Source organism: Peromyscus californicus, unplaced genomic scaffold, assembly GCF_007827085.1.
Source record: "Peromyscus californicus insignis strain IS unplaced genomic scaffold, ASM782708v3 Scaffold_15__1_contigs__length_86483966, whole genome shotgun sequence".
Lineage (NCBI taxonomy): Eukaryota > Metazoa > Chordata > Mammalia > Rodentia > Cricetidae > Peromyscus > Peromyscus californicus.
In genome coordinates, this window is record NW_026294447.1 from 1070959 (window position 1) to 1098604 (window position 27646).

Genomic DNA, 27646 nt, shown 5'->3' on the forward strand with positions numbered 1-27646 from the left:
TTGGGTCTGAGCGGCTGTGGGACTGGTGGATGCTAGAGATTTGTCCTGACTGTGGGCCAGGCAGGAAAACTCTAGCTACAAAGGTTAGTTACAAAAGAAAGTATTTAAGTGATCTAAGTTTCTGAGGGTTAGAATCCATGATGACAAAGCAAAGGCATAGTGGCAGGAACAGCTGAGCACTCACATTTCAATCCAAAAAGGAGAGCATAGTGAGGCCTGAGAGAGGTCGTGCCTCCTATTCCTTCCCAAACAGTTCCACCAACTGGGACCAAGTATTCAAACATATGAGCCTATGGGGACCATTCTCATTCACCCCCCTCCCCATGACCTGACATTATACCTTTATTTTGGATTAATAACTATTTCCTTTCTTTTTAATTTTATTATTTGAGTTTGTTTGGCTTTCTCAAAGTACTCATCTTGGTACCCTTCACAGCACCCAGGGAACTGCCTTGTATGTGGACCAGTAAAAGTTCAAATATGAAGCTTGACCAAGACTACATGTTCCTGATTGTTTTTGTTTTTTTTTTTCACTATGCAGTCTTCCAAGAGGCAACCCTTTCCAGTCTTCCACATCTCAAGAACTGTTTCTAGACATAAACTATGGAGTACTTTGTTAAGAAGTTATAGGGCACTCTACCAAGCATAAGAAGATGCTACTGATCCATTATACAGGGCAACTGGGTCAATCTTTCCCAAGAAAATGATTTTATGAGACGACTTAATAAAATTTAAATACAAATTTTCAAATAAATTTTACCCTTGACAATAATCTCATCAATAATAAAGAGTATGAAACAAGATGGAAAAGGGGAAAGTGAAAGGAAAACACTGTTAACCTTGTTCTGAAGAAAATACCACATTGTGGAAGTAGTACAAGGAAAGGGGGTGGGGCAGTTGAGCAGTGATGTTTACTTCATAGGTTGCAGTTTCTTCATATACCTAACCTACTCCAGCTCCTACTGATCTTTTTGTTTTCATGAATGTTGTTCCTGTCAGCCATTTCAAAATGTCTTCTAAAGAGTAAGATCTCAAGTAAATTTAATTTTTATATTTACATATTATGTTGTATTTAAGAATCTTCTAGCGCAATAGTAACACTTAATACTATTTATACACACTGAACATAGTTATCTCTTGCAATTTAGGGGTCTCAAGCATTAAATAACTCTAAGTGGAACAGTCACTATGTAAAAGTTCTCCTCTGTCTTCTCAGTGCAATCTTCAATTTATGTGGCAGAGTTCTACATTCAGACTTCTCACTCAAAGCAGTCTTGGCATTCCTATCAATTGCCCAATTTAGCTATTAGCTGTAAGGATGCATGATGGTCTAGATTCTAATATAAGATGGCCTTTCTTCTGAGCCTCAAACTAGTATTTTCAACTCTTTTGGGAACTTTCACTACAGTATCCAGATGGTCCTTCAATCCTTCAAACTCAGCATATTTATAACCAAACACATTATTTCTTCTCCCCTGCTTGGAAAAATAAAGGACTCTACTAATCCTCTGATCCTTACCTTGGTTAAAAACAATCTTGGTCAATAAACTAAAAACCCAGTGTGGTGATATATTGTATACCCTAATAAACATTCCTGAGGATCAGAGAGATTAGGCAGTGTTGGCACACACCTTTAATCCCAGCACTTGAAATCTCATGCCTTTGTTTGGGAAGCATACATGCCTTAATCCCAGAAAGTGATGTCTGGGCAGAGAAATTTGATAAGGATTAGATTTGGAAATTCCCCAAGGTTAGGGTTGGGGAAGGGTTTTTTTTTATGTCTTTTCAGGTAAAGAAAAACAACCACCTTGAAGAATTTAAAGACCTTTGGACAAGTAAGCATCCAAAGAAGAAGAGAATTACCCAGAAAAAAATTACCAAGAACAGGAATAATCTGACCCAATGTGATCTTTGAAGTCTCCAAAGAGATGATAGGATCCCACAAGGATGATTTCATCAGGACAATGATAATGCCACTAAGATGACAAACACCACCCAAAGATCAGCTTTGGACTACAAACTGCTCAGGGCAATTTTGAGATGGCTAGCTGAGATGATCCAGCCTCACAGACTACTTGAGCAAGGACTTGAGACAAGTCCTACACTTTCCTATTATGCAGTGACTGGATGACAAATGATACAGCTAACTCTCCCAGGACTTGACAATTAACCCAAAATTTTTCTTTTCAAGATTCCCTAAAGATGCCTTTGCCCCCAGACAGCAGGAAGTAATTTTAAGAACATGACACTCACATTTCCAAGAGGTGGGATGGGTGGTTTTTGGTCATTCAATGGGTTATGTATAATTGTCATTGTTTAGAATAGTTGGTTACAAGTTATTGTTAATGGTAAGGAAAAAGTCTAAACAAAGGAGATTAGATTTAGAGTTCTTGTTTGAAAAAAAAGAAAAAAGAGGATATAGATATAAGATAAAAGGTAGATTATTGAATCTACTCTGAAAAGGAAAAAAAAGAGGATATAGAGATGATAAGATAAAAAGGTAGATTACTGAATCTACTTTTAGAAAGCAAATACTAGTTTTAAATATTTTTCATTGGATTGGATTTTTGTAGATTGTACACATATTATGTATATTTATACAAATTTGAGATTGATTGTTAGAAAATACTGTACATATACTTCTAATCTTGTTCAACGTATTGTACCTATACAACTCACTTAACACTGTAATGTAATTTTCTAGTCCTTGAAAGTTATTATTATCAACTAATTAGGATATAAAGAAATGCAAGTTATTAGTTAGTCATTACAATCGAACTTGTAGTCATATTAGGTATGTTTTCAATGTCAAACAGAAATATATTTTAGACATAAGTCATCTTCAAAAACTTTAGAGATCTACAGAATATGGCATTTAAGATGTTTTGATAACAGATTCTTATTTTTTTTTCTGACTATGAGACATGTATGCTCCTGGCAGCACCAATCTACTTCAGAGAACATGATGGGCATTGAAGAAACTCCATATGGAGTTTACTTTCTTTGTGGCAAAAGTTAGCCACTGGACAAGAAAGTACCCTTGCTTTGACTGCTGACAGTATGCTGTCCAAAATGGACAAGCAGGACACAAAAGAAAGGACTGATGAACTTTGCCAAGATGAGGTGAGAAGGCCCTTTAGAAAATCCTGCTTCACAGATGAGTCTGTCAGATATGCTAGGCCTATAAGCCAAAGATGGATGCCCCAATGTTGCAGAGAAATCTTTGGTGACTGTCTACGCAGCCAGCTGTTTCTGTCATTTCTCACATTTTTTGCAAGTTGCTTGTTTGTACTTCCTGCTTAATTAGGTAATATTATTTCCTTCTCAGGTCTCTGAGGAAGTTGAAGATTAGATATAGTTTTCCTTGTTAACAAATTCAGAGAAGAAACTCACTAAAGATGTACAAAGTGTATAAGTTTGACAGACATCAAAAGATAGTTTTGGGTTGGTAATACAAGTTAGGATAGAAAGTGAATTAGGTACAACATTGTGGACTCACCCAAATAGGATAAATAATGGAGTATTTTCTCTGAATCTGTCAAATGTTAATGGACTGGATATTGTTAATGTAATTCTTGACTATATATATTGTATATAATTATTGTACATATTTTATAAAATTTTTCTTATATTAGTTATAACCTTCTTTTATTATTTTAGACAAAAAAGGGAAAATGTGGTGATATGTTGTGTACCCTAATAAACTTTCCTGAGGATAAGAGGACAGAGCCAGCCATTAGATTAGACACAGAGGTCAGTCAGTGGTGGCACAGACCCTTAATCCCAACACTTGAGATCTCATGCCCTTGCTTGGGAAGCACACACGCCTTTAATCCCAGGAAGTAATATGGCAGGGCAGAGGAAGGTAGATAAGGTGTGAGGAAACAGAAACTCACTTTCTTTAGCTTGAGGATTTTGTAGAGGTAAGAACTAGTGGCTGGCTGTTCTGCTTCTCTGATCTTTCAGCTTTCACCCTGATATCTGGCTTTGGGTATTTTATTAAAAGACCACCTAAGATTCGAACAATACCCAGAGTCTTCCTAACTCTTTACTCTTCCTTATACCCCAAGTCTTGTTGATTCTGTTTCCTCTAGATCTCTCCAAATTCTGTATCTTTGGAGACATTGAAAAGATTTCACAAGTCTCCTGAAGGCAAAACAAAACAAGGTTTGAGGATGTCGCTCAGTGGTAAGCCCAAGTACCTAGTTGATTGCCAGCATCATAGAAGAAAAGAAAACAGCTAAAGTTCTCACAAAACAAAATTGAGCAATAACAACAACAAGCTATATACAAAAAGTCCAGGGAGTGGATGAAATCTGCTATAATAGACATAATGGCTATCAAAACTAGAGGCACAACACCTTCAAAATTCTAAGATTTAACATTATAACCAAAGGTGAGGGGCTATAGCAATATTTCATTCAATTTGACTCATTCATTAAATTATTTACCCCTTAACTATTTTTTTTCTGCAGAGAGCTTTTAGATGATATACTCCACCAAAAAGAGAGTAAACAAAAATAGAAAACATGAAATCTAAAAAAGAGCTTAGGAGAATGCTCAGAATGATGATGAATAGTTATTAGTTATAATAATGCAATATAGTACAAATTACAAATTTTTTCATGAAAGTAGAAGTTAGAAACAGATTTTTTTTTTAAATAAAAGACACAAGTTGGGCAGTGGTGGTGCATACCTTTAATCCCAGTGCTCAGGAAGCAGAGGCAGCTGCATCTCTTGAGTTCAAGGCCAGCCTGGTCTAGAGAGAGAGTTCCAAGGATAGTCAGAGCAACACAGTGAAACCCCATTTCAAAAAACAAAGACATGTGTCCTTGTTTCATCTTTCATAAGAAAGCAGAAGAAGATGATATTCTACACAGAAAGATCAAAAGTAACCACCATAATCATTTAAGAACATGAAGCAAGTATCACAAGAAAGGGATCAAAGAACAGAAAGGACTTGCTCCTTGTTTTTTTTTTTTTTTTATGGTAAGCTTCTTCTAATTACCATTTAAATTGATGTATATGCAAAACTTGGATAAATTAAAGTTAGAAAGAAAGGTTAAAAACAGGTACGCTAGGTGAATATTACTTTATAGAGTACTAGAAATATGTAGAAATGCTAGGCAATATGTTCAGATACAGGTTTTATGTTTTTTTGTAAAAGCAAACATTCTTAAAACCTGGAAATGGCTGAATAGATCTAGTTTCATTTTTATTTTCTTAATACAATAATAATGAAAAGAACATGCTGATTATTTTTTCAAATCAATTCTCCTCTCATGAACTTGTATCATTCCAAGTCAGTGGGTTCAGTGATGTTCTACATAAGCAACCATACAGTAATAAGTCATTTTGTTTTCTGGCACACATTCTCTTCTTCCTCCTAACACTCCACCCAAGAGAGTTCAACATTGAGGATTTAATAGCTAACAGATGGATCAAACATGCCAGGTCCTGCCCTAATGATTGCTTGAAACATCTTTCTGAAGTCATAAATATTTAATTAACCACCTGCTGGATTTATGTTTTGGAGAAAGGGAAGTCACTGTGAAGCTTTCTCTCATGAAAAAAAAAATAACTTAAAGGTCAAAAGGATAACAATGAAGATATTTCCCATATTCATTCTTATTTAATTACATTATTTGGACCCACATAACAGACATTACAGAGTAGTTTATTATCTAATTTTACAGGAGAGAAAATTGTTCCCTAAAGAGATTTAACAACTTGACCAAGATTACCCTGTCCTTCCTCATCCATTTCCAAAGTTAAACAACTTCTAATAGTAAAAATCTACTTTCTAGGTGAAGTTACGAATGGAGTACATTGGTCATATAATTCAAGCAAAGAATGGTTATCTTACCAGGGTCTTTGAAAAAGAATTAAAACAAACAACAAACAAAAAGAAAACTAAAAAACCCACCCACAAAGCTTTCAACTTTTCATTGTATAAATAAAATAACTATAGAGAATAATTTAAACTAAAAAGTCATTCATTGTACATATATTTGCAATAAAAATAAGTCTTTTATACGGTGATATATTCATGAAGACCATGAAGGTCTTTAGTAAACATGTATACCTAGGTAGGAAATACAACAAAATGAACACTAAGTTATTAAATCATTCTTTGTTACTTAGGGGACCCAACATTTTCTCACCATCATTCACTGCTTCCTAGGCTTTGCCCCACTCAAAACAGTAATACCATTTCATCCATTTTTCTGCCAATTTAAGTTTATCAGCACATTTAGAGAACTGTGTTCATTGATTACATCCTTATCCCTTAGAACATTTCTTTATTTAGTATGCATTTAGCTATCTTTACTCAAGCATTTTGGTGGTGAGGGGTGTAGACTAACTCATGTATTGTTCAGAAGAAGTGAAACTATTGTTTTATGTATATATATTTGATGCATCCATCTGGACTATAAGCTCTTCATTAAATTGCTTTTTCTTGCTTAATGCTCTCTAGTGGGGAACCAGTCTACAACCTCATCAACAGTAAGTCTTTTACAATACAACACAAGATCCCCAGCAAAGCCATCAATGTCAGCTTCATTTGCAACCCAAAAGGGGAGTGAATAGAGGAGGTGGGGTCAGATAAGGTCTGGAATAAATTGGAAAAGAAATTTATGTGCTCAAAATATATTCTTAAAAGTGGTTAGGTGAAACATTACGAGTCTATCATAAATGTGCTCAAACTACAATCTTACAGGTGGTTAGGTAAAGAAGTCTCTTAAGTCACTAAAATAAAACTGCCTCTACTTTCCTATGCCGCCATGTTCTGACAGGGCGGGGGAGGAGTACTTGATAGCCAGTCAATTTGTATCACAGCTTGAAACACCTGGTATGAAGAAAACCCTTTTGTTCTAAGAAGTTGCTCTAGGGCTGTGAGAGAAGGGGAGATCTGAGCTTGATTTGCACAAGCAAAGCTATGCACCTAGGAGCCAGGCACTTGGCCTAGGAGACAGTCTGTGTCTCTGTAAGGGTGTTTACCTTAATCAGGGGCGTCAGGCACCTAGTGGCTAGTCTATCTGTTGCTGTCCTGGTCTGGAGCTGGCCCTATCTTTGGATGCTTGCTAAAGGGGGTATTTGCAGAAGGCAGATAAACAGTTCAAATGCTAAAAAGGGAGCATGAAGCCTGCAGGCTGAAAGCCTTGTCTATGTGACCTTATCCAAGTACTTTAAACTATATGCCCAAGAAATGATCCATCCACACTGTTAAAAGTTCTTAGGGAAATTATGAGAGTGCACAAGAAATTCATAGCAGGAAACAGCTGATATATTAAAAGCCAAATAACACTAAATACTTCTTGAGATTTGGCTTTTTTTTCTGGAAGAATTCCTTGGTCCTTCTAGGTATAGTTTTACCATATACAGCTGAATCTTTATTTCATATTCCTGCAGCCTGTAGCATATTTCCTTGGTATAGATAATTGCTAGTAATGTTAATTATACACACACACACACACACACACACACACACACACACACACACACTATATATATATATATATATATATATATACAGACACACACCTTTTAAGTTACTATCTTCTCCATAGTTACTTCTCCTAGTAATCTGGAGACACTTAAAACAGTTATAGATGTTGGGAACAGGTAAAGAGTTTACAGAAAAGGAAAATATAATTGAGTTGGAATGTAAAATGGAAACAAACAGAATAAAAATGTTATCATTACATATTTGTCCTAAGAAAGAAATCTTATAAAAAGCAAGACTCATTTCGTAGTTTAACAATAACATCAACTATATATGAAGATAATAATATAGAGATGAATTAATAAATGCATTATTTACCTAACTAAAAGGATTAGTCATAGGTTATCATCACTTTAAAAAGCTAATAGGCTGGAGAGGTAGCTCAGTGGAGTGCTTGCCTAGAATACATGAAACTCTGAGTTTGATCTCAAGCACCAAAAACATGGGGTTGGTGGTACACATCTATAATACCAATACTGGGGAGATAGAAGCACAAAGTCAGAAGTTCAAGATCATGCTACATAGAGTTTGAGGCCTGACTACGATGGATGAAAGAGACCCTGTCTTTAAAAAGTTAATATACTATGAATTATATATTTTAATTGCTATATTCATCAAATAAATGACTATATTTATAAACTACATGTTTCGATATTTATGTGTATACGTGTTAATATACAAATTAACACAGATCTTCACACATGCTAGGCAAGTGCTCTACCATTATACTGCTCTTAGTAGGAACTTCTTCCAGCTCATAAAAGGGTATGTCAAAGAAGCAAAAACTTCCAGATATGTAAATTTTTAGGAAGAAGGCATGTCTTTCCTTATTCAAATAATAAAATCTCATTGAAAGGTAATAAAGACTAAAGCCAGTACCAATAAACTGTTTACAGCACTGACAATTTAAAAACAAGATGGTAGCTTTGGTACAAATGCAGGTGAAAGACTAAGTTTGTAAGGCATAGTGGCTTATAGTTGCAATCCCAGGACTTGGGAGGGTTGTGGCATAAGGATCAGGAATTATAGATCAGCTTTAGCTACATGAGATGCTGTCTCAAAAAAATTATCATAAGGCAGGGCAGTGCTGGCCCACACCTTTAATCTCAGTGCTTGGGAGGCAGAGGCAGGTGGATCTCTGTGAGTTTGAGGCCATCTGGGTCTATAGAGCGAGTTCCAGGATAGGCTCCAAAGCTATACAAATAAACCCTGTCTCAAAAAAAAACAAAAAGAAAAAAAAGTTTGGGGTTGGGGATTTAGCTCAGTGGTAGAGAGCTTGCCTAGCAAGTAAATGGCCCTGGGTAGATGTTAGAAAAGGGCACTGGGTCCCTTGGAACTGGAATTACACACAATTGTGAGCCACCATGTGGGTGCTAGGAATCAAACTCTGGTCCTCTGGGAGAGCAACAAGTGCTCTTAACTGCTGAGCCATCTCTCCAGCCTCTGGCAGAGTGTTCTAAATAACTGCCTAAAGAAGGCTACTTTTCAAATTTGGTGCTAATATTAATTTAAGTAAACCTTTATCTGTAATACTTTATTTTCACTAATAAAATATGGAGAAAATCCTTAGGGTGGATCACAGAAGCACAAAATTAAAAAAATTCCTTTGGAAAACATACTATAAAATAAAAATGACATTGCTTTTACTTGGGTTTCAAACCTAAAAGATCATTCTGAAAAGCTCTCAAGCAATGCCATCCTAATATCTTCTATTTCTAGAAATAAATGAGCATTTAATGAATTTGTATGTCAAACACTGTATTGTTAAAATCACAACACTTTTTCTATCAACTGACACAATTTCTTAGTCTTGCCTACATGAATTTGTCTGGTATAAGTCTAGAAAACAGTCTAGAAACAGAACTTTTGAGTTTCTCAAGGTCATTAAGACTGTCACCTAAAAAAGGACTCCAGGTAAATGGAATGTGTTCATAAAATATTGCACCTCTTGAAGGAACCAAACAGGACACACTCAAACAGGTAAAGTCTGCTTTGACTTCACCCCTGACTCCCTTTGAAAGTGGTCAGTCTACATTTCAAACACAAGCAGGACTGGCATATCTTGTTATCAGATTATAAACACAATGCCTATATTATTAAAGAGTTCATTTTCTCCAAACACCCAAGTTTTCTATTAAATAAATACTGAAGTAATATTGAGTTTGGTTTTACGTCAGGATTAAGAAGTAAAAGTTCAAAATATCTCAGAATTGTAAATTTTGAAAGGCAAAGAAGAAGAAACTAAATTAACTGGAGAGGAATAAAAATATCCTCTATTCTCGCCTTTGAAAAATATTACATTCATTTATTTTTATTTAATGTGGGAGAGAGAGAAGGGAAGGAGGGAGGGAGGGGGGAGAGAGACAGAAAGAGAGAAAAAGAGAGGGAGAGGGGGAGAGGGAGGGGGGGGAGAGAGGGGGGGAGGGAGGGAGGGAGGGAGGGAGAGAGAGAGAGAGAGAGAGAGAGAGAGAGAGAGAGAGAGAGAGAGAGAAGAGCGCACACATAAGCATAGATGTGGAGGTCGCAGGACAACCTGATGGAACTGGTCCTCACCTTTTAGTATGGGTCTTGGGGATCCATCTCAGGTAGTCCGAGGTGGCAGCAAATATTTTCACTCCTGAGCCATCTTGCCAGATCTTCTTGTCTTTTTTACATTTATTTATTTACTTACTTACTTATCTGTATGTACATGAGTAGGTGTGTGCACATGGAAGCCAAGAGGTCAACACTAGGTATTTTCTCTTCACTGAATCTGGTGTTCACTGATGATTCTAGACTAGCTATCCAGCAAGCCCCAGAGATCCTCCAGTCTTTGCTTTCCTAGAGCTGTGACTACAACTGATTGTCACCATGCTGCCTTTGACATGGCTGCTGGGGACTGAACTCGGGCCTCATCCTTTGTTTGTTTTCAAGATAGAATCTCACTATGTAGCTCTGTTTATCCTGGAACTCACTCTGTAGACCACGTTGGCCTCGAACTCACAGAGATCTGCCTGCCTCTGCCTCCCGAGTGCTGGGATTTAAGGCACATGCCACCATGCCCAGCTTCAAATTCTCCTCCTTGCTTGACAAGCACTTTATTGACCGAAATCCTTTAAAAAAAAGTTTTTCTGAGACAGTTTTATGCTGCAAAGGCTGGTCTGAAACCTATTCTGTAGGTTAAGATGACCTTGAACTTCTGATCCCTTTTACATCAATGTCCTGAGTTCTGGGTGAACCACGGCTGGTTTACAAAGTGTTAGGGAATGAATACAGGTTACTGTACATGTTACGCAAACCTATATGAACTGAGTTACATTCTCTGCTTCCATTTCTTTAAATTTTATATTACATATTCACAACATAAAAGAGATCCTTGTCAGATATTAAAAAAAGATTTTATAACTCTATTTTTACTAATTAAATGTACTTTTGAAATCCTTACATTCTCTAAAAGGGTTAACACCAACATTGTATAAATTAAACAAACAAACAAAAAAGATAGAACCACCACTGCAGAGAATAGGGGACTACTACATTAATTTTTATATAAAATTTCTTGACTGTCTAAATCTTCTGGAATTACAATAAATGTAACAATACTAAATTATAACAAGACATTTGAGTTTGTGGCTATACCAAATAACCTTGTTTAGAAGGGTACTTTGAATTTTTAATTCACTAATTCACCTTTGTCTGCTGTCTTTATTTTACCATTTAAATTTAAATAAGAAACTGTAGAGGTTAATGAGATATCTCAGTGTTTAAGAGCACTGGCTGCTTTTCCAGAGGACTTGGGTTTAGTTCACAGCACCTACATGGCAGCTCACAATTGTCTGTAACTCCATTTCCAGGGGATCTGATGCCCTCTGTTCTGGCCTCTGAGGACACCAGGCACACATACCTGGTGCACAGACATACATGCAGGCAAGACACCCACACACATAAAAAAAATAAATAAAAGAAATAGTAAAATGACTAAAGAATTTTTATCACATGAAATGTCCTAATCTGAGTTTTTATTTATAGAATTAGCGTTTATTTTTGGAATTTCAATTTAAAATCCAAACATACTTTCATAAAATAAATCCTATCCAAATAATGTAAATAGATATTTAAAATAGCAAGTTATATTTCAGAGAACTTCTAATATGCTGAGAGCAACTTAAACCTAAACTCAATGATTTCAAGTAGGTCTTTAATTTGGCCACTGAATCCTTTTTACCTTCACTTAAAGTATTAGAAGAGATCTAAAATTGGAAAAGACCTATGTATTTATCATCACCTTAACCCAACAATTTTAACCATGAATACTTAATAGGTTTCCTTGTGTCTGGCCAACATCAAGCATTAACTGTCTCCACATGCAGATACATTGCCAGGGGTCAAGCTACACACACTCAAAGGGTTTTTCAGAATGACAGTGGATTTGGGGTATATACTTTACTATATATGTAGCAAGTATGACTAAGAACAATCCGAACTTTTTAAGTGCAGAAACAGTTGCCTTCATGGATTTAGATTTAGGATGTTCCACTCGGAACTTACAATGCAACGTACTTTGGCACAAAGCCTCAATTTCTCAGCTGATATCCCATATTGATGCTTACTTTCAGTCTGTTTCAAAAAATTCTTAAAAATTTAAATTTTGTGTGTTGGAAATACTAGGGCTTAAGATAATATATGTATTATTGTACCAAGGCTGTCTCCTTGTGATTATTTCTATAAAAGAAGAAATACATGATGACAAAAAAAGTGACTCATTTTATAAAAATATGCTTACAAGAAAGCTTTCAAGCTCACAGCTCTTTTGCTGAGGTAAGGACATTTGTATTTACAACACAGATCTAAAACACCTACCTGTTTTTCTGCATAACAGAACATGTTTCTCTTGGCACAATGTTTTAATCTCATATTTGAACAGAAATTTATAAATAGGTCATTATTAGTGCTTGGCCCGAGGGCATTAGCCATTAGTTTTGTTTAAGGTAAAACATGGGACAGCATACAATATCTGCTAGTCTTTCCCCTTTTCACATGCACACAAACTCACCATCTGAAGCCTTCTTCAATTCAGTTTTCAATTTTTCCTGGTCTTCTACTAGTTTTTTATTTTCAGTTTCCAAAATGTTTTCTTCATCTTTGCCATGGTTTTTTAGTACCTATCATAAAAGAGTTATAGGAAGAAATAAGCTTATATTGCAACAGTTGGATATTTTTTGAATAAATTAAAATTATTGGTTTTTATTAATGTCTTTTTAAGTATTTAATAATTTTTTTATAAAGTGCTTTTGCTAATCTAATAGAAACCTGATATAGCAAGCAAACACACAAAATTGATATTGTGGAGCTAGAGAGACAGCTCAGATGCTAAGAAGACATACTGCTTTTCCAGGCGACCTGAGTTTGGTTCCCAACATCCACGTTGGGCAGCTCACAACCTGCTGTGGAATATTACTTTAACTGTGTAAAGGTGTGTTACATTTGTTTATGCTGCATCTGTTTAATGATGTAAGGATGTGTGTTTAATTATGTAAAGATGTGTTGCATCTATTTCACTTTGCCTGCCTAAAGCTCCTGATTGGTCTAATAAAGAGATGACTGGCCAATAGCTAGGCAGAGAGAGGATAGGTGGGGCTGGCAGGCAGAGAGAATAAGTAGGAGGAGAAATATAGGCTCAAGAGAGAAGAGGAACTAGAGAAGGAGGAGAAGGAGAGAGAGAATGAGGGAGACGCCTAGGGCCAGACAGGCAATGAGAAGCAGTGAAAGTAATATATACAGAAAGAAAAGTAAAAAGCCACGAGGCAAAAAGGTAGCTAAAGAAGAACAGGTTAATTTAAGCTAAAAGAGCTAGCTAGAAATGAGCTTAAACTCGGACAAGCATTCATAACTAATAATAAGACTCCTTGTCATGACTTGGGAGTTGGTTGGTGGCCCTAAAAAAAAAAATCCTGGTACAACAACCCCCGATAAATCTAGCTCCAGGGGAATCCAATGCTTCTGACTTCTGTGGGCAACTACCCTCACATGCATAAAACCACACACACACACACACACACACACACACACACACACACACACACACACACAAACACGTAATTTAAAAATATTTTAAAAAATGATTTGTTATTATTATGGATGACGTTTCTGAAATTAAAGTAAGAATTTCTGATTGGGCTATAATTATAATTATGCTTTCAAAATTAATTCAATGTGACTGCCTTCCTCAGTTAAAGATGTGATATACATTTAATGTAAAAAAAATCAGTTCCAGGTTTGACATTAATTGTACAAGTCATGCTATAATTGCACTGTCTTGTCTACTCAAGACTTCTTTTACACATAGAAGTATGTAAGAGTATAATGTTGCCAGGATGAAGATGGGTAAATGGAAAATGGTAAGGTGATCTCTAAGGTAGGAAAATTCTGGTTTTCATTAAGCAGTATCAAATTAATCTTTAATTTAGTTGATCATTTAAATTGCTCTTTATATTTCAAAATCAACTCTGGATATAAATATGTGTGTAGCTTGTCTTTTCTAGGTAAAACAATAAAGATCTGAACAGTAAATAGCTGACAATAAACATTATAGAATAAAAATTTCCTAATTTGCATGCCTACATAGAAATCATCACTGTTACTAGAAACTAGAAGTAGATTAAAAGAAACATAAAATATTTAAGTTACAAAGAAAGATAAATTATATTTTAAAACTATTTTAAAAATAAAAATGAGCCGGGCGGTGGTGGTGCACACCTTTAATCTCAGCACTTAGGAGGCAGAGCCAGGCGGATCTCTGTGAGTTCGAGGCCAGCCTGGTCTACAGAGTGAGATCCAAGACAGGAACCAAAGCTACACAGAGAAACCCTGTATTGAAAAACAAAAAGTAAATAAATACATACATACATATATACAAAATAAAAGAAAATGAAATAGCTCAGTCAATAAAGTAGTTATCACACTGACTCTGATCCCCAGAATCCACAAAAAGAAACCAGGTAGGCATGGCGAAGCCTGCCTACTACAATCCGAACACTGGGGAGACAGAGACAGGAGAAATCCTGAGGCTTCTTGGCCAATCAGCCTAGCTGACTCCAGGAGCTTACGGGCCAACCAGAGATCTTGTCTCAAAAAACAAAGTGAACAGTACCTGAAGAATGACACCTGAGGTTGACCTCTGACCTCTATGCTCATATGCACACACATGGACATGGACTAGTATCCCTCTCCTCAACACACACAAGATAAATAGAAAATAAATTTATGCATTCATACGCATGGGCCAGTAGACTAAACATAGTGGCAGCAGCTTAATTCTGGTGGCTTCCATGGTTAGGAAAACATGATAATTTAAGAATTTCTACACCAAAGGGATACATTTAACAGACAAAACTCAGAAAATCTAGTGAGTGGATGCAAACATTTTAGCATGAAAGACACTGTAAGAGAACCATGGCCTATACTCTTTCTTTGGTAACTTTCACTTGGTAGAAAGGAAAAGCAGGAGCATAAAGCTGGAATAAGCACAAACATGGCACCACCATGTTGGAGTAGGACAGGAGTAGGCAGCTCCGAGGAGGGATTAAAGCTCCAGTGAACATACTATCTCTTAAATAGCTTTTAAGAGAGCAGAGGCTCGGAGCATACTCTGAAACGGGGAGAGCATCAGACCTTTTAGAATCAAAAAACTTGTCTGAAAAAGCAGGATGAGAACTTCTTTAAGCCTCTTTCAATTTGTTGCTTACTTCAAGTTCAAAACAATTTTAGCCTAGAAAAGAAGAGCTACATTTGTAAAGTCAGAGCAGATTTAAAAACTTAAAAAGCTCACTGTAGAGGATTACTGCACTGGGGTGATTACCAAAATTGGAAAGGAACCACACTGAGCTGCAGGAATGTTTACAGTGACTGCTTGAATTATTTATGCCACCGACTTGGAAAAGCTGGATTTGTGGCAGTCTTGTAAATAAGCTTTCATTACTGCACCTGTAAAACTGCTCCAATTTATTATCCCTAATTTCATGTTGGAGAAAGACCAAGAGCTCTGGAGTCTGCAACTTGACAGCTCCCAGCTACAGGAGGAACACATGTCTTCACTAGCCCACCCACTCTTATCCACCCTGGAAGCTGGTGGGAGTAAAGGTCAGTGAGAAGTAGAGAGCTCCATGCTGCCATTTTAAAGCAGTTCAGTTAAAATTAACTGATAGCAAGGCATGGAAGCACACATCTGAATTACCAGTATTTGGGTGACAAGCTGAGGCAGGAGGATTTTGATTTCTTTTTCTTTTTAAAGTTGTATTTATTTTTATGTATATCTGTGTACCATGTGTGCATGGTGCCCATGGAGGCCAGTAGTGGTCATCAGATCCCCTGGAACTACAGTTACAGATGGCTGTAAGCCACCGTGTAGGTGCTGGGAACTGAATCCAGGGTCCTGTGGAAGATCGAGCAGCAAGTGCTCTTAACCTCTGAGTCATCTCTCTACCCTGAATATTGTGATTTCAAGACCAGCTTTGGCTACTTAAAGAGAATCTGCCTTGAAACACAAACAAAAGTTAACTTCAACTGAATTATCAGAAGAGAAACGGACCTTGGGCACCAAAGAGGCATCATTTTTATAGAACATTATAGTAGTTGAGGGGACAAAATATGTGGTTGTAAATGTGGGTACTACAGAAAGGCTGCATGGCCTCAAACTTCCTGTAACTGTATCATTTATTTTTACAATTACCCATCCTCTCCCTGTTTTCTCAGCTATAAAATGCAGACAATACAAACCTCATGGGATTGTTCAAGAATTAAAAGAGTTAATATCTTACTGTGAAGCACCTGAAGTAATATTTGGCATAGCATTAACTATTATTTAAAGCCACAGAACCTTGAAATTCAGAAACTATGAGGAGAGTTGCCCTAGGTCACACTGCCAGTTACTGTAGTGCTGACATTAGCACCCAGTTGAAAGTCTCTGAATCTCAGGATTGTGTGTTTTCTGCTAGATAATATTCTTCGTATACAGAATAAAGAAATATTTTTAGCAATTTTATCATTCTTTCACTAATATTTCAAAGCCCACATAAAAGCATTTTTTATATTTTTACCTATGGCTTTTATTGATCACTTTATCAGTCTATTAGTTATACTCTGAGTATTGACAGGATTTATCCAGTTCACAAATTTCCTTCTCACTGCATACTAGTTTTGGTATAGCATATCTGATGATCCAGGACCACTGACTGGGTCAGAGCTATATAGCAAGCAGGAAACCAGAAAAAAGGCTGAAATTGAGGGAGGCCCAGGAACCAGCAAGCAAGTAATAAATTTCCTACCATGAGTGAATGGCTTTGAAAATAATTCCAAAAGAAGAGTTCCAAAGTTCTCTTGAGGAAGTGATGCTTTGACGGACAAGACTAAATTAATTCCATTGGTTATGCTGCATATGTGAAGAGTTATGTTATCAAAAACTCTGTAAAAATACTGTCTGCTTATAGTTCAAGATTAAGAGGACAACAATTAAAAGGGTGTGTGTGTGTGCCCCAACAATAGTTATAACTACTCTAAGATGATGTGCACAATTTCAAAGCAATAAAGATAGATGAAAGTCTTCCCACAGATACAAAGCTGGGCTTTTGAATTTAATCAACATATACAAGGTTTGATTTTACCATTGTGAAATGAGATCAAAAGGTAGACAATCAAGCAAACATTAAGTACAAAATGAAATTGATTGTCCTGCTGAAACAAACATCTCCCCTGCAAAAAAGCAGAAAGTACTTACTACTAGCTTTTTAATACAGATCATACCTACATCTTGATTTCTAGAGAATATTACTGTAAGAGGAAGTAAAGAAGACATCAATGGATCAATGCTTTTTCAAAACAGAGCAAAGGCTGGTGAAATGGCTCAGTGGGTAAAAGCATTTGGCTGTGTGAGTCTGGTGACCTGAGTTCAACCCCTGTAACTCACGTGAAGACAGACAGGGAGAACCAATTCCCAAGAGCTGTACTGTGGCATGCATAGCCTCTCCACACATCATGCATACATGATAAAAACTTTTTAAAAACAAGAACAAAACAAAAAAAGTAAACTGTTTGTAACATGCTGTTTCCATAAAAGATGCTAATAACTTATTCATAAACACGCATTTTTAAAATTATGTTTCTACGAAAAGAGGTCTTTCCCTACCTTTTTTTGTTACCATATAAGTGAGGCAAATATCATAAAAAGCAAAACAGAAGTTTTGGGTAGGTGATAATGAGTTTTGCCTAATTTACAAGGTCACAGAACTCTTCCTATTGTCCATATGATAGCTTCCTAGCTTACAACCAATGGAAGGTAGTGCTTGCAGGCAGGTCTTTTTTTTTTTTTTTTTTTTTTAAATAAAGGCTGAGCTTCAAGACGGAGCTCAGAATTTTCTCTTTCTACTGCTGAACATGATATTAACTTGGTATAATGTGAAGACTATATTTGAATCTTTTTGTCGTTGTTGTTATTTTCAAGATGGGAGTTTCTCTATGTAGTTCTGGCTGTCTTGGAACTCACTCTGTTGACCAGGCTAGCCTCAAGCTCACAGAGATCCGCCTGCCTCTGTTTCCCTGAGTGCTGGGAATAAAGGTGTGTACCACCATACCCAGCTTTGAGAAATAATCTTAATGTATGATTCTAAAAATACTTTCCTCAAGAAAATGTGTTTCATTTATTAAAAGTCCCAGTGAATCTTTTTTCTAAGAATTAGATTCAGTAAAACTCAAGGAATTTGTATGAACTGAAACACTGAATCTATGAGATCATCAGATTTTAAAAATCAAATTAATTTTGTGTTTCATTTTTCTATTTTTTTGTCAATAGGGCAAACCTCAATATTTGACAGACATATGTATTCCCTGGATATCAGAAGATATAAGCAGCATAAGATTTGTAAAAAGACTTTAAAAATTATGAGAAATTATCAATGTTGTCTCAATAATCTCTCACTACTTCATATACAACAAATCATATTTTAACTGAAAGAGAAATGTACACAGAGAACTATAAAGATTTAATTCAAGTTATGAAGTAAAATTAATGGTAATAGAGGACTTAAAATTTGTATTCCAAGAATGGCCATATTCTGGGTATGACACAGCCACTGTAATCTTAAACTCACAGCAGCTGTAGTCACTTTCATTGGGCCCTTGTCAACAGATAGTCATGGATAGTCATGGGGCCCTACCATCCCTGCTGAACTACTGACTACTGAGAGATTCTGGAAGAGAGGGAGTCATTAGCTGTGTATGCACTGGGGAGCCCACCCAGCTACAATGGATAGTGCTAAAGCCATGGTCACACAAGGCTTTAGTTAAACCCAGGGCACTACAAAGCAAAACAAAAGATAGGAACATGGAAAGGGGACTTGTGTGTGTGTGTGTGGGGGGGGGTTGTAGGGGAGAGGAGAAAGGGATAAGAGGGGACAGGGGATCAGAGTAAATAGAATGCACTACATACATGCATGAATTTGTTAAAGAAAAAATTTAATTACCAAAAAAACTATTAAAAAATGTGTGTTCCAATAATGTTTCCTCCTGGAATCACAGAAATGGAACCACTGGTATCAGTATATATTGAGGGAATGTGTGGGAGCAAGCAACCCTAAAGAATAGTAATCAGCTGGGCAGCGGTGGTGCACGCCTTTAATCCCAGCGCTTAGGGGACAGAGACAGGCAGATCTCCCAGTTCAAGGCCAGTCTCATCTACAAAGTGTTTCTCAGAAATTCTAACTAAGTAAGTAAATAAATAAATAAATAAATGCAATCACAGAACAATGCTATGGTTTGTGCCACTTTCTGCTGATAAATTATGAAAATGCTACTTTTGATGCTAAAAAATAGTACATTACTTCTTGTGAACATCAACAGCATTTAAACAATTTTCTATAAGAAAATTAAATACCAATTTTAGTTTTTCATTCTCTTCCATGAATTTCTTGGCAGCCTTATTAGTATTTTCCGCTTGAGTTTTAAGCACTCCTTTGTTTGATATTTCTTTTGCCAGCTGAGTAATAAGCGTGACCAGACGTCTCAACACTCTGAGGAAAAAAACAGATGAAGTTCAGAATAATGCATAACTAGATTACTCATCGGGAACTCTGACTTTAACACAAATAGCCATTGTCAAATGACTCCTGCTATGTCTAGAGAAACGGTGGTGGAGAGGATGTTTAAACAGAACATTTCCTCTTTACCATCCAAGCCTGGCAGTTCAAACACTCTTTCGCATCCTCTGCTGGACGACAAGCATCGCAACACACAGATGTGGCAGCACCTGAGGGCCTCACACACACAGTGGTATTCGTTTTTCCTCTACAGGCCTTTAGCCTAAAGGAGTAAGATGGAATTTTAGATGGTACTGTAAGACTAGCAGAAAAAAATCAATCTCTCCCCGCTCTCTTTTGGTCTAGTTTGAAATTTACAGTTTAAAGATCATTTTGTAAGGGTGGCTAAGTCTAAAAAATGAACATTGTCATGTTTATAGGTAACCCCCATTGCTAGATATTATAATTAATCTCTTCAGTTATCTTTTTCAGCAGCTATTTACTAAGGCACTGGGGCCACAGCTGAAAATGAACTTAGTCCTTACCTTTAAGTTTAAGTTCTAACTGGAGATATTTTATATAATTTTTTTTTCGAGACAGGGTTTCTCTATATAACAGCTCTAGCTGTCCTGGACCTTGCTCTATAGACCAGGCTGGCCAGGAACTCCAAGAAATCTGCCTGCCTCTGCCACCTGAATGCTGGGATTAAAGGTGTAGCACTACCCTGGGCCTCTAGTTGGAGATATAAACAATATTTAATTATAATTGTGAAAGGCACCAGAAGATGAAGTCTAGACACGGTCTAAGAACTTTAACAGACCAATCTACTTTGGAGGAAATGCCGGTGACAGGGCTTCTTGGAGAAAGCGGCTAAAGGATAAGTAAAAGTTAAAGAAAGAAGAGAAGGCCGTGTATGGTCAGGTTAGCCTTTAATTCCGGCACTTGATAGGCAGAGGTGGGCAGATCTGTGAGTTCAAGGTCAGTCTGCTTTCCATAGCAAGCTCCAGGCCAGTCACGGTTACACAGTGAGACTCTGTCTCAAAAAGAAACGAACAGGGCTTCAGCTTCCCAAGCCCCACCCCCTGCTGTGTGGAGGATCTTTATCTCTGTGTGCCTGCTATATTTATGTGTTTCCTCACCTCCTAATAAAAGCAGTTCTTCAGCCACCAGAAAAACAAACAAAAAAAGATGCAGGGAGGGAAGAGTAGTCTAGGAGAACAGCTTGTATGATGACTCAAAGTAGGAAGGACACAGATACCTGATAAACTCGGTAACTTTTTTAAAAGAACGAATAGTGAAGAAGAGTGGGAATGGAATGTACTCTGTGTATTGCAGAACAGTATGAGAAGGTTCCAGAAAGTCGGCAACCAAATCATTCAAGGCCCTTTGCAACCAGCAGATCTATGAGTTGTAACTTTTGTCCCTTTTTATTTATAACATTTCCCCTTTCCCTTTCCTCTCTCCAAATCCTTCCATATACCTCTACTTATTCTTCTTCAAATTGATGGTTTCTCTTTTTTTCTTTTTTCTAATTGTTATTGTGTGTATATACATATATATTCCTAAATATAACCTGTTCAGTCCGTATAATGCTACCTGTATGTATGTTTTCAGGGCTGAACGTTTGGCACTGGATAACCAATTGTTGTGCTCTTCCCTGGGGAAGGCCATGTCTTCTATTCCCAGCTTTCTTCAGTGCAACAATTATTTGTTATTTGAGTATATCATCTGTATTCTTTTATGAAGATGTCAACAAAAAACTAAGGTGTAAGTGGGGAAAAAAAAGCAGAAAGAGAATTCTATGAGTGTTAAAGCTGTGCTTGTACAGATTTTTACTTACAGCCAAAAAAATAAAGAGAATCCAGAAATGTAAAGATTTCTTTGGGACCTAAAGAGCTTCATCTGTGTGTGCTCATAGGCACCAGGCCTGCCGCCTGAGTTCTTCTCAGTGGCTTGAGTGGAGGAGTACTTCCTTACTTCTCTCACAGCATCTGTTACAGGAGAGAGAACATTACTTTTGATTTTCAAGTAAAAATATTTTAAACAACAAGTAGTTGTAGAATAACTTACCAACCTTTATAATAATGGATTTTAGATACGGCTTTCTTTCTGTATGTCCCTTTTTAGTACCTGAGAGGGTACTGTGCACAAAGATGGATAGTAGTGGTAATTTATGGATCACTACTACAGTATTTTAAAATCATTCCTCTACGGCTTACTTATTATCTCACTGCCAAATCTTGATCTAATGTGAAATGTGAAACGTTAATGTGAAACTAAAATTCAACCTGCTGTCAGCAACAGATATAATCCCAGCATCCTGTTATATTCACTATTACTTTAAATAAATAATTGAGACCAGAACTATTTCATTGCATTGAAATTTCTACTTGTATAGATTGGTTAAATAGGATGCAGACTAAGTTGCATTTACTTCACAATAGTTCATAGCCATGATCTCTAAAGAGTGCCACATTTCTATCACTCCAAAATAAAAACCCAACAAAGCATTCCACAATAAATTAAAAAAAAACCAAGAGGCTCATTTGCTCATTTTATTACCTTACATTTGTATGGCATTTCTTTTACTGAAAAACTTTATTTCTAATTAAGTTCCATTAAGCATACTTGCTCATTTGCTCTGTGTGGCATCATACACAAAGTATTTTTTAAATTGCTAACACAAAAGTATTTTTTAAATTGCTCGTGAATGAAGTTTCAGATTTCATTACAATCTTTTGTGTTCATAAAATATATTTGCTGCTTGAAATTATTCTTTTCTCTGCAACATGTTATCTAATATACTATTTAGTTCATTTATTCTGGTTTGTTTTCAATTCTAGAGTATGTTGAAAATGGAGTAGGACCAACAATAAGGGAAAAATGTGATAGAGCCTAATTTTCTATAAATCATATGTATGAAGAGTCTTTTGGAGGATAAGTTTTACATTTTTCTAATTTCTGGAATGTACTTTTGTTGAAAGACATATGTTCTTGGTTTTGCTACTTTGATGTCTGTTATTTATTACCCTAACCTACACACATATGATAAATATTCAAGTTTTGGCTGCAGAAATATAAATACTACATAATAGCTACATGACAACAAGAAAAAGGAAACAAGTTCCAAAGTAAGAAATGAATTAAGATGGAGTAATCTACTGGGTTATGTACTATTTACATCACTTTAGTGAAGTAGGTGATAGCCCATTTGAGATGAAGACACCAACATGTTGGGATAAGTCTTATCTGTCTGCCTTAACTAGACCCAATATTATAGGAATGTGCTACAAATTCATTAAAACTCGATACAATTCCCTTCTTGATTTGATGTTGTTTTGAGACAGGGTCTCATGTGGTGCTGGGTGTCCTGGAACTCAGAGATCTATCTATCTATCAGCCTCAACTTCTAGCTCCTCAGTGCTGGGATTAAAGGTGTGTACCATCATGCCTGGCTTCCTTTCTTGTTTTTAACAATTTTATACCCCTTCACAATAGATGTTCTCAATTTTATAAAGAAGATCAACTTTATTTCAAAGGTTGGTGTCTGGAACATAAAACATTTTTGCATAAAATGTCAAACACAGTGGTAAAGATTCCAAGTTGCTGCCAATGAACCCACTTAATCCATAAGGAGAGGTGTGAGGCGGTTCCTAAGGAAAATGTATTTTGCAATGTATATTAAAAGCTAAAGTGGCAAAGAGTGACTCTTCCAAATATAATCATGAAACTCATTACATTTTATACATAGTTTATAGATGTGAACCTGGAGTTAATTTCAGATAATGTCTTTTACTTTTCTTGGGTTTGGCCTGTAATCTATCACACAGAGTGAGGGGTGGAATTTTCCACCTATGCTAGCCTGCTGGTGCTAAAATGTTTCGGATTCTTTGAATTCAAATTTTTAGATTTAGAGTTTTTGGCTAGGGATGTCCAATCTGTCCAGTACACATCTTTAATCCCACCATATGGATTTACACTGTGAAATTTGTCACATTTGCTCTATGTTTTTCAATCTACAGTCTCCTTGATGCTTTCCCCTAAATATTTCAGTATGCATCTTCTCAGATTAAGGACATATTCCTACATAAAAACTGTTAATAACTTTTTTTTTTTTTAACAAAGGGATAGATGTTTTAGACAAAGGGAAAGGCAATGGATGTTTTTAGGGCTTATCAGCTGCAATACTATACTCTGGAGATGTCTGCGGAAGGAGGCAGAGACCATATGCAGAAGCAAGAATGGTGATGCTTCAGTAAAACCATCCTTACAACAGGCCTCTGAGCCACAGACTTTAAGATGCACTGCCATCAGGAGAGCGAAATCCCAACATTACCTAATAACCACTTAGTATTAAGAAAAATTTGCAGCAGCCTCCAAAGCTGTTTTTCAGTCAGGATTCAGTGAAGACTCATACTTTCCTAAGGATCCTGGAATCCCGTCCCTTTGTTGCATACAGGCCAAGTCCCTGGGTGCCCAGGACAGTCCCTACAACAAAGACTGCAACTGGCAACTACCTGGCAGCTGGAAAGAAGGCCGCTCATTCCATTTAAACTTTAGAGTAACTAAACTAAAAGAGGTTAAGAATCCCTGCACCTGGAATTTGTGCATATAAAATAGTACCAAATATGTATCAAAATAGCCAAAATTACCTTAATGTCAATATATAAAATGATTTGTCTTTCAATATATCAATATCATCAACTTAAACAATCAAAACCCAAACAATTTACTGAACTGGATTCAAAGGAGGGATCTATACTTACCTAAAAACAGAACGATTAATAGGATTATAATAGTAAGGAAAGCTTTGTTCCAAAAACTTGCAATTTTACCCCAGACACTAAATGAAAAAATCCTCTGCCATCTGTAAAGCAATACAATTAGATTAGTTAAACAAACAAACAAAAAATAACAACAGAAACAAACAAACCAACTGCAGGTTTTGAACTGTTTCGTAAATACTGAAATAATATTTTGCTAGTGTGGCAAAAATTAGAGAAATTTAATGGTAAAAGTTATTAATCCTCTGACATGACATGAAATAGACATAATTATTTTTAATTAAAGACATTTGATTATCTTTTGTCTGATGGTTTGTATATTCTAAAATGAAAACAACCTTTTTTTTTTTTTTTTTTTGAGACACAATTTCTCTGTGTAACATTCTTGGCTGTCCTGGAACTTGCTTTGTAGACCAGGCTGGCCTCGAACTCACTGAGATCCACCTGCCTCTGTCTCCCAAGTGCTGGTATTAAAGGTGTGCTCCACCACCACCTGGAAAAAATAACTTTTAAAGTAAACATACATGAGCAAAACCTCAAAAAGAAATGTGGGCATGGGTTTGTGTGCACGAGTCATGCCTGTAGAGTAGGTCAATCTGATATGTTCCTAGCTTCCTTTAGATAGTCTCTCCCTGGGATTCCCTGGTTAGGAGAGGCTGGTTACAGAATCTGCCTACTTTTGCCTCTGGCACTGGGCTTATAAACCTACACAAACATCCCTGGCTTTCGCACAGGCTCCAGGATCAGGCTGAGATGCTCACGCTTTTATGCCAAGCACTTTACCAACTGAACTATTTCAATAGCCCAAAAAGAAATTCTTAAACTAAAATGTCATATTTTTAATGGAAGCTATTTCTTTTTCCCTAGTTAGAGCAATGTCTTAGAAATGGTGTCTTTGGCCGGGCAGTGGTGGCGCACACCTTTAATCCCAGCACTTGGGAGGCAGCGCCAGGCGGACCTCTGTGAGTTCGAGGCCAGCCTGGGCTACAGAGTGAGTTCCAGGAAAGGCGCAAAGCTACACAGAGAAACCCTGTCTCGAAAAACAAACAACAACAACAACAACAACAACAACAACAACAAAAAACCCCAAAAAACAAAAAAAAGAAATGGTGTCTTTGATCTAACCATTAGCAACATCTAATTCTCTACTTATTTGAGACAGTCTCACTATGTAGCCCATGGTGGCATGGAAATTGCCACCCACTGCTTCAGCCTGCAAAGTGCGGCAATTACAAGCAATTACTACTGTATTTGGCTTCTGCAGGTCTATTTTTATATGGTATGCGTTTATCATCTACTCTCAGTAAAACAATTTCTTTAACCAAAAGGGAATGCAAAAAAACTGAGATATGACATATATGTAAAGTGAGGGAAAAATCCCTTAAGTATATATACTGGTAAACTTTTACACATGTAAATTAGTTTATATATATAATATTATATTTTATATAACTGGCTCTCAAACTTTTCTTTTTCTTTATTTCACCTCCCCCAGCCCCCCACATGTGTTTCGGTGTATCTCAGGGTGGATGTGTGGAGGTCAGAAGACAACTTTGTAGAGTCGGTTCCCTTTCCACCATGTGGTTTCCGGATATCGAACTGAAATTCTCTTACTTGGCTGCAAGCGCCCTTTGCCCACTGAACCACCCTGCAGGCATTCTCCAAACTTTCTAACCCTACGAAAAGCGTCACTCGCAGTAGCCTGAAGAAGCCAATCAATTAGGTACTGCTAAAGATTTGAAGGTTTCCTACCTCTGAGGAGGAATAAAGGGCAGACAGAAGATTAAAATGAGTCCTATTTCAGCATAGAGAAAGCTGGCAACCGCCGCCCATTGGATTGTCATGGTTTTTTCTTCACACCTAAACAGAGAGAGAGCTCACTTTCACACAAGCCCGGGTGAACGGCCCCACGAGGCGCGGGGCCTGCTGGGAGTTCGCCCAGCCCCGCGTGACGCGGCCGCGCAGGGGCGTTCCCGGCGGTCCCCGGCCCCAGCGCCCGGGCAGCCTGACGCCGCGGCCCAGCCGACGGCCGCGCTCCACCGGGAGGCCCCCGCCCCGTCCGGCTTACCGGCCGCCGATCGCCCGCGCGCGCACGTCACACGCCGCCCGCAGCGCGCCCGGCCCGGCTGAGGTCACACTGACGCGACCGCGTTTCCTGGTACGCGGCGTGCAGGACGCGAGGTGACGCAGGCTTCTCCACGAGGCCACTGGCGGCGAGTGGTGGGAGCCAGGGCCGGGGCTGGGTTCAAATCCAGCCAGCCGCTCCAAGGTGGAAACCTGCCTCCCTGCCCCTAATTAAACTAAATTTAAGAGAAGGCCCAGGCCTGGGGGTTTGTGGAGCATTTTTTTCTCGAGACGGCAGAATCTGTATCGTCCGGACGCGTTTTGCGTCCTGTTTTCCTGCTCTTGTCCATTGGTGGGACCAGGCAACTTAAAAGAGCTGCTTGGGGATTGCTAGGAAGATGGGCGTGGGTGTTACCTAACCATATTCTGTTAGCTAGCTAAACAGGCCCTGGAAAACAATGAGGGTGGACTCCCTCATGGTTAACACTGCATTCTAACTCCTGTTTCCCTGGTGACATAAGAAAGGAAAAGCTAACAACTGCCCCCCTCCCCCCAGACCACCTGGCCAAAATTGAATACCCCTCCTCTAGGGCATCCTGATCTGCTCCAGAGATGATAACATTACATACTATTATCTTCTCCCTTAAGCTGGCCAAGAGTCCACTTCCAGAAATCTGATTTATTTGGAGACGTGTTAAAGAGGTGGGAGAGAAAATTATCCCTTTAATAAAATACTGTACTTACTGTACTTCCCATGATGAGCTCCTTTAGAGCTTCCTTCTGTCATGTAGCAGTGCTAAGCTTGCTTGCTTTTCTGTGTTTTTATTAAGAAAAATACAACACCTGCCTTTTGTTTGTTTTGTTTTTCTTTAGTCGATAGCCAAAAACCGAAGCATGCTTTCCCTGCTGTTGCCCCCTCCTGCAACTGCTGGTGGGCCTCCACTTTTGAACAAGGCAGTTAACTACTGGATCCTAACTCAAAAGGCATAACTTTGTTTCTTCCTCTTCTCTGTCTCGTTGCCTACCCTGTTAGTTTTTTATTTCAAACTAATACAATTGTCCTTGAAAAAAAGCTTTGTCATTCTCTTATTAACAAGTCTAAGAATTTAAAAGGGAACTCTGAACATTTCCATGTTTTCAAAATATGTGAATACACTTAAAATACATATTTTTTAAATACTTGTAACATCTCAGGAATGTAATACAAAGTGGGGCAGGATACAAAAAAAAAAAAAAAAAAAAAAATT

At 37.4% G+C, this 27646-nt stretch overlaps 1 protein-coding gene across 1 annotated transcript in view; it reads right to left on the reverse strand.

The window, feature by feature from the left end:
* The window catches only part of LOC128110644 (B-cell receptor-associated protein 29), a 48052-nt gene extending 21538 nt beyond the window's left edge, over positions 1-26514 (reverse strand). Inside the window, exons 1-6 of the mRNA XM_052738286.1 lie at positions 26404-26514; positions 26088-26195; positions 24318-24418; positions 21392-21542; positions 19410-19545; positions 12540-12648 (exon numbers count right to left, since the gene is read on the reverse strand). Of these exons, the coding sequence (XP_052594246.1) occupies positions 12540-12648; positions 19410-19545; positions 21392-21542; positions 24318-24418; positions 26088-26179 (589 nt within the window). The 5' untranslated portion in view covers positions 26180-26195; positions 26404-26514. The remainder of the gene's footprint in view (positions 1-12539; positions 12649-19409; positions 19546-21391; positions 21543-24317; positions 24419-26087; positions 26196-26403) is intronic.
* Between the last annotated feature and the right edge of the window lie 1132 nt (positions 26515-27646).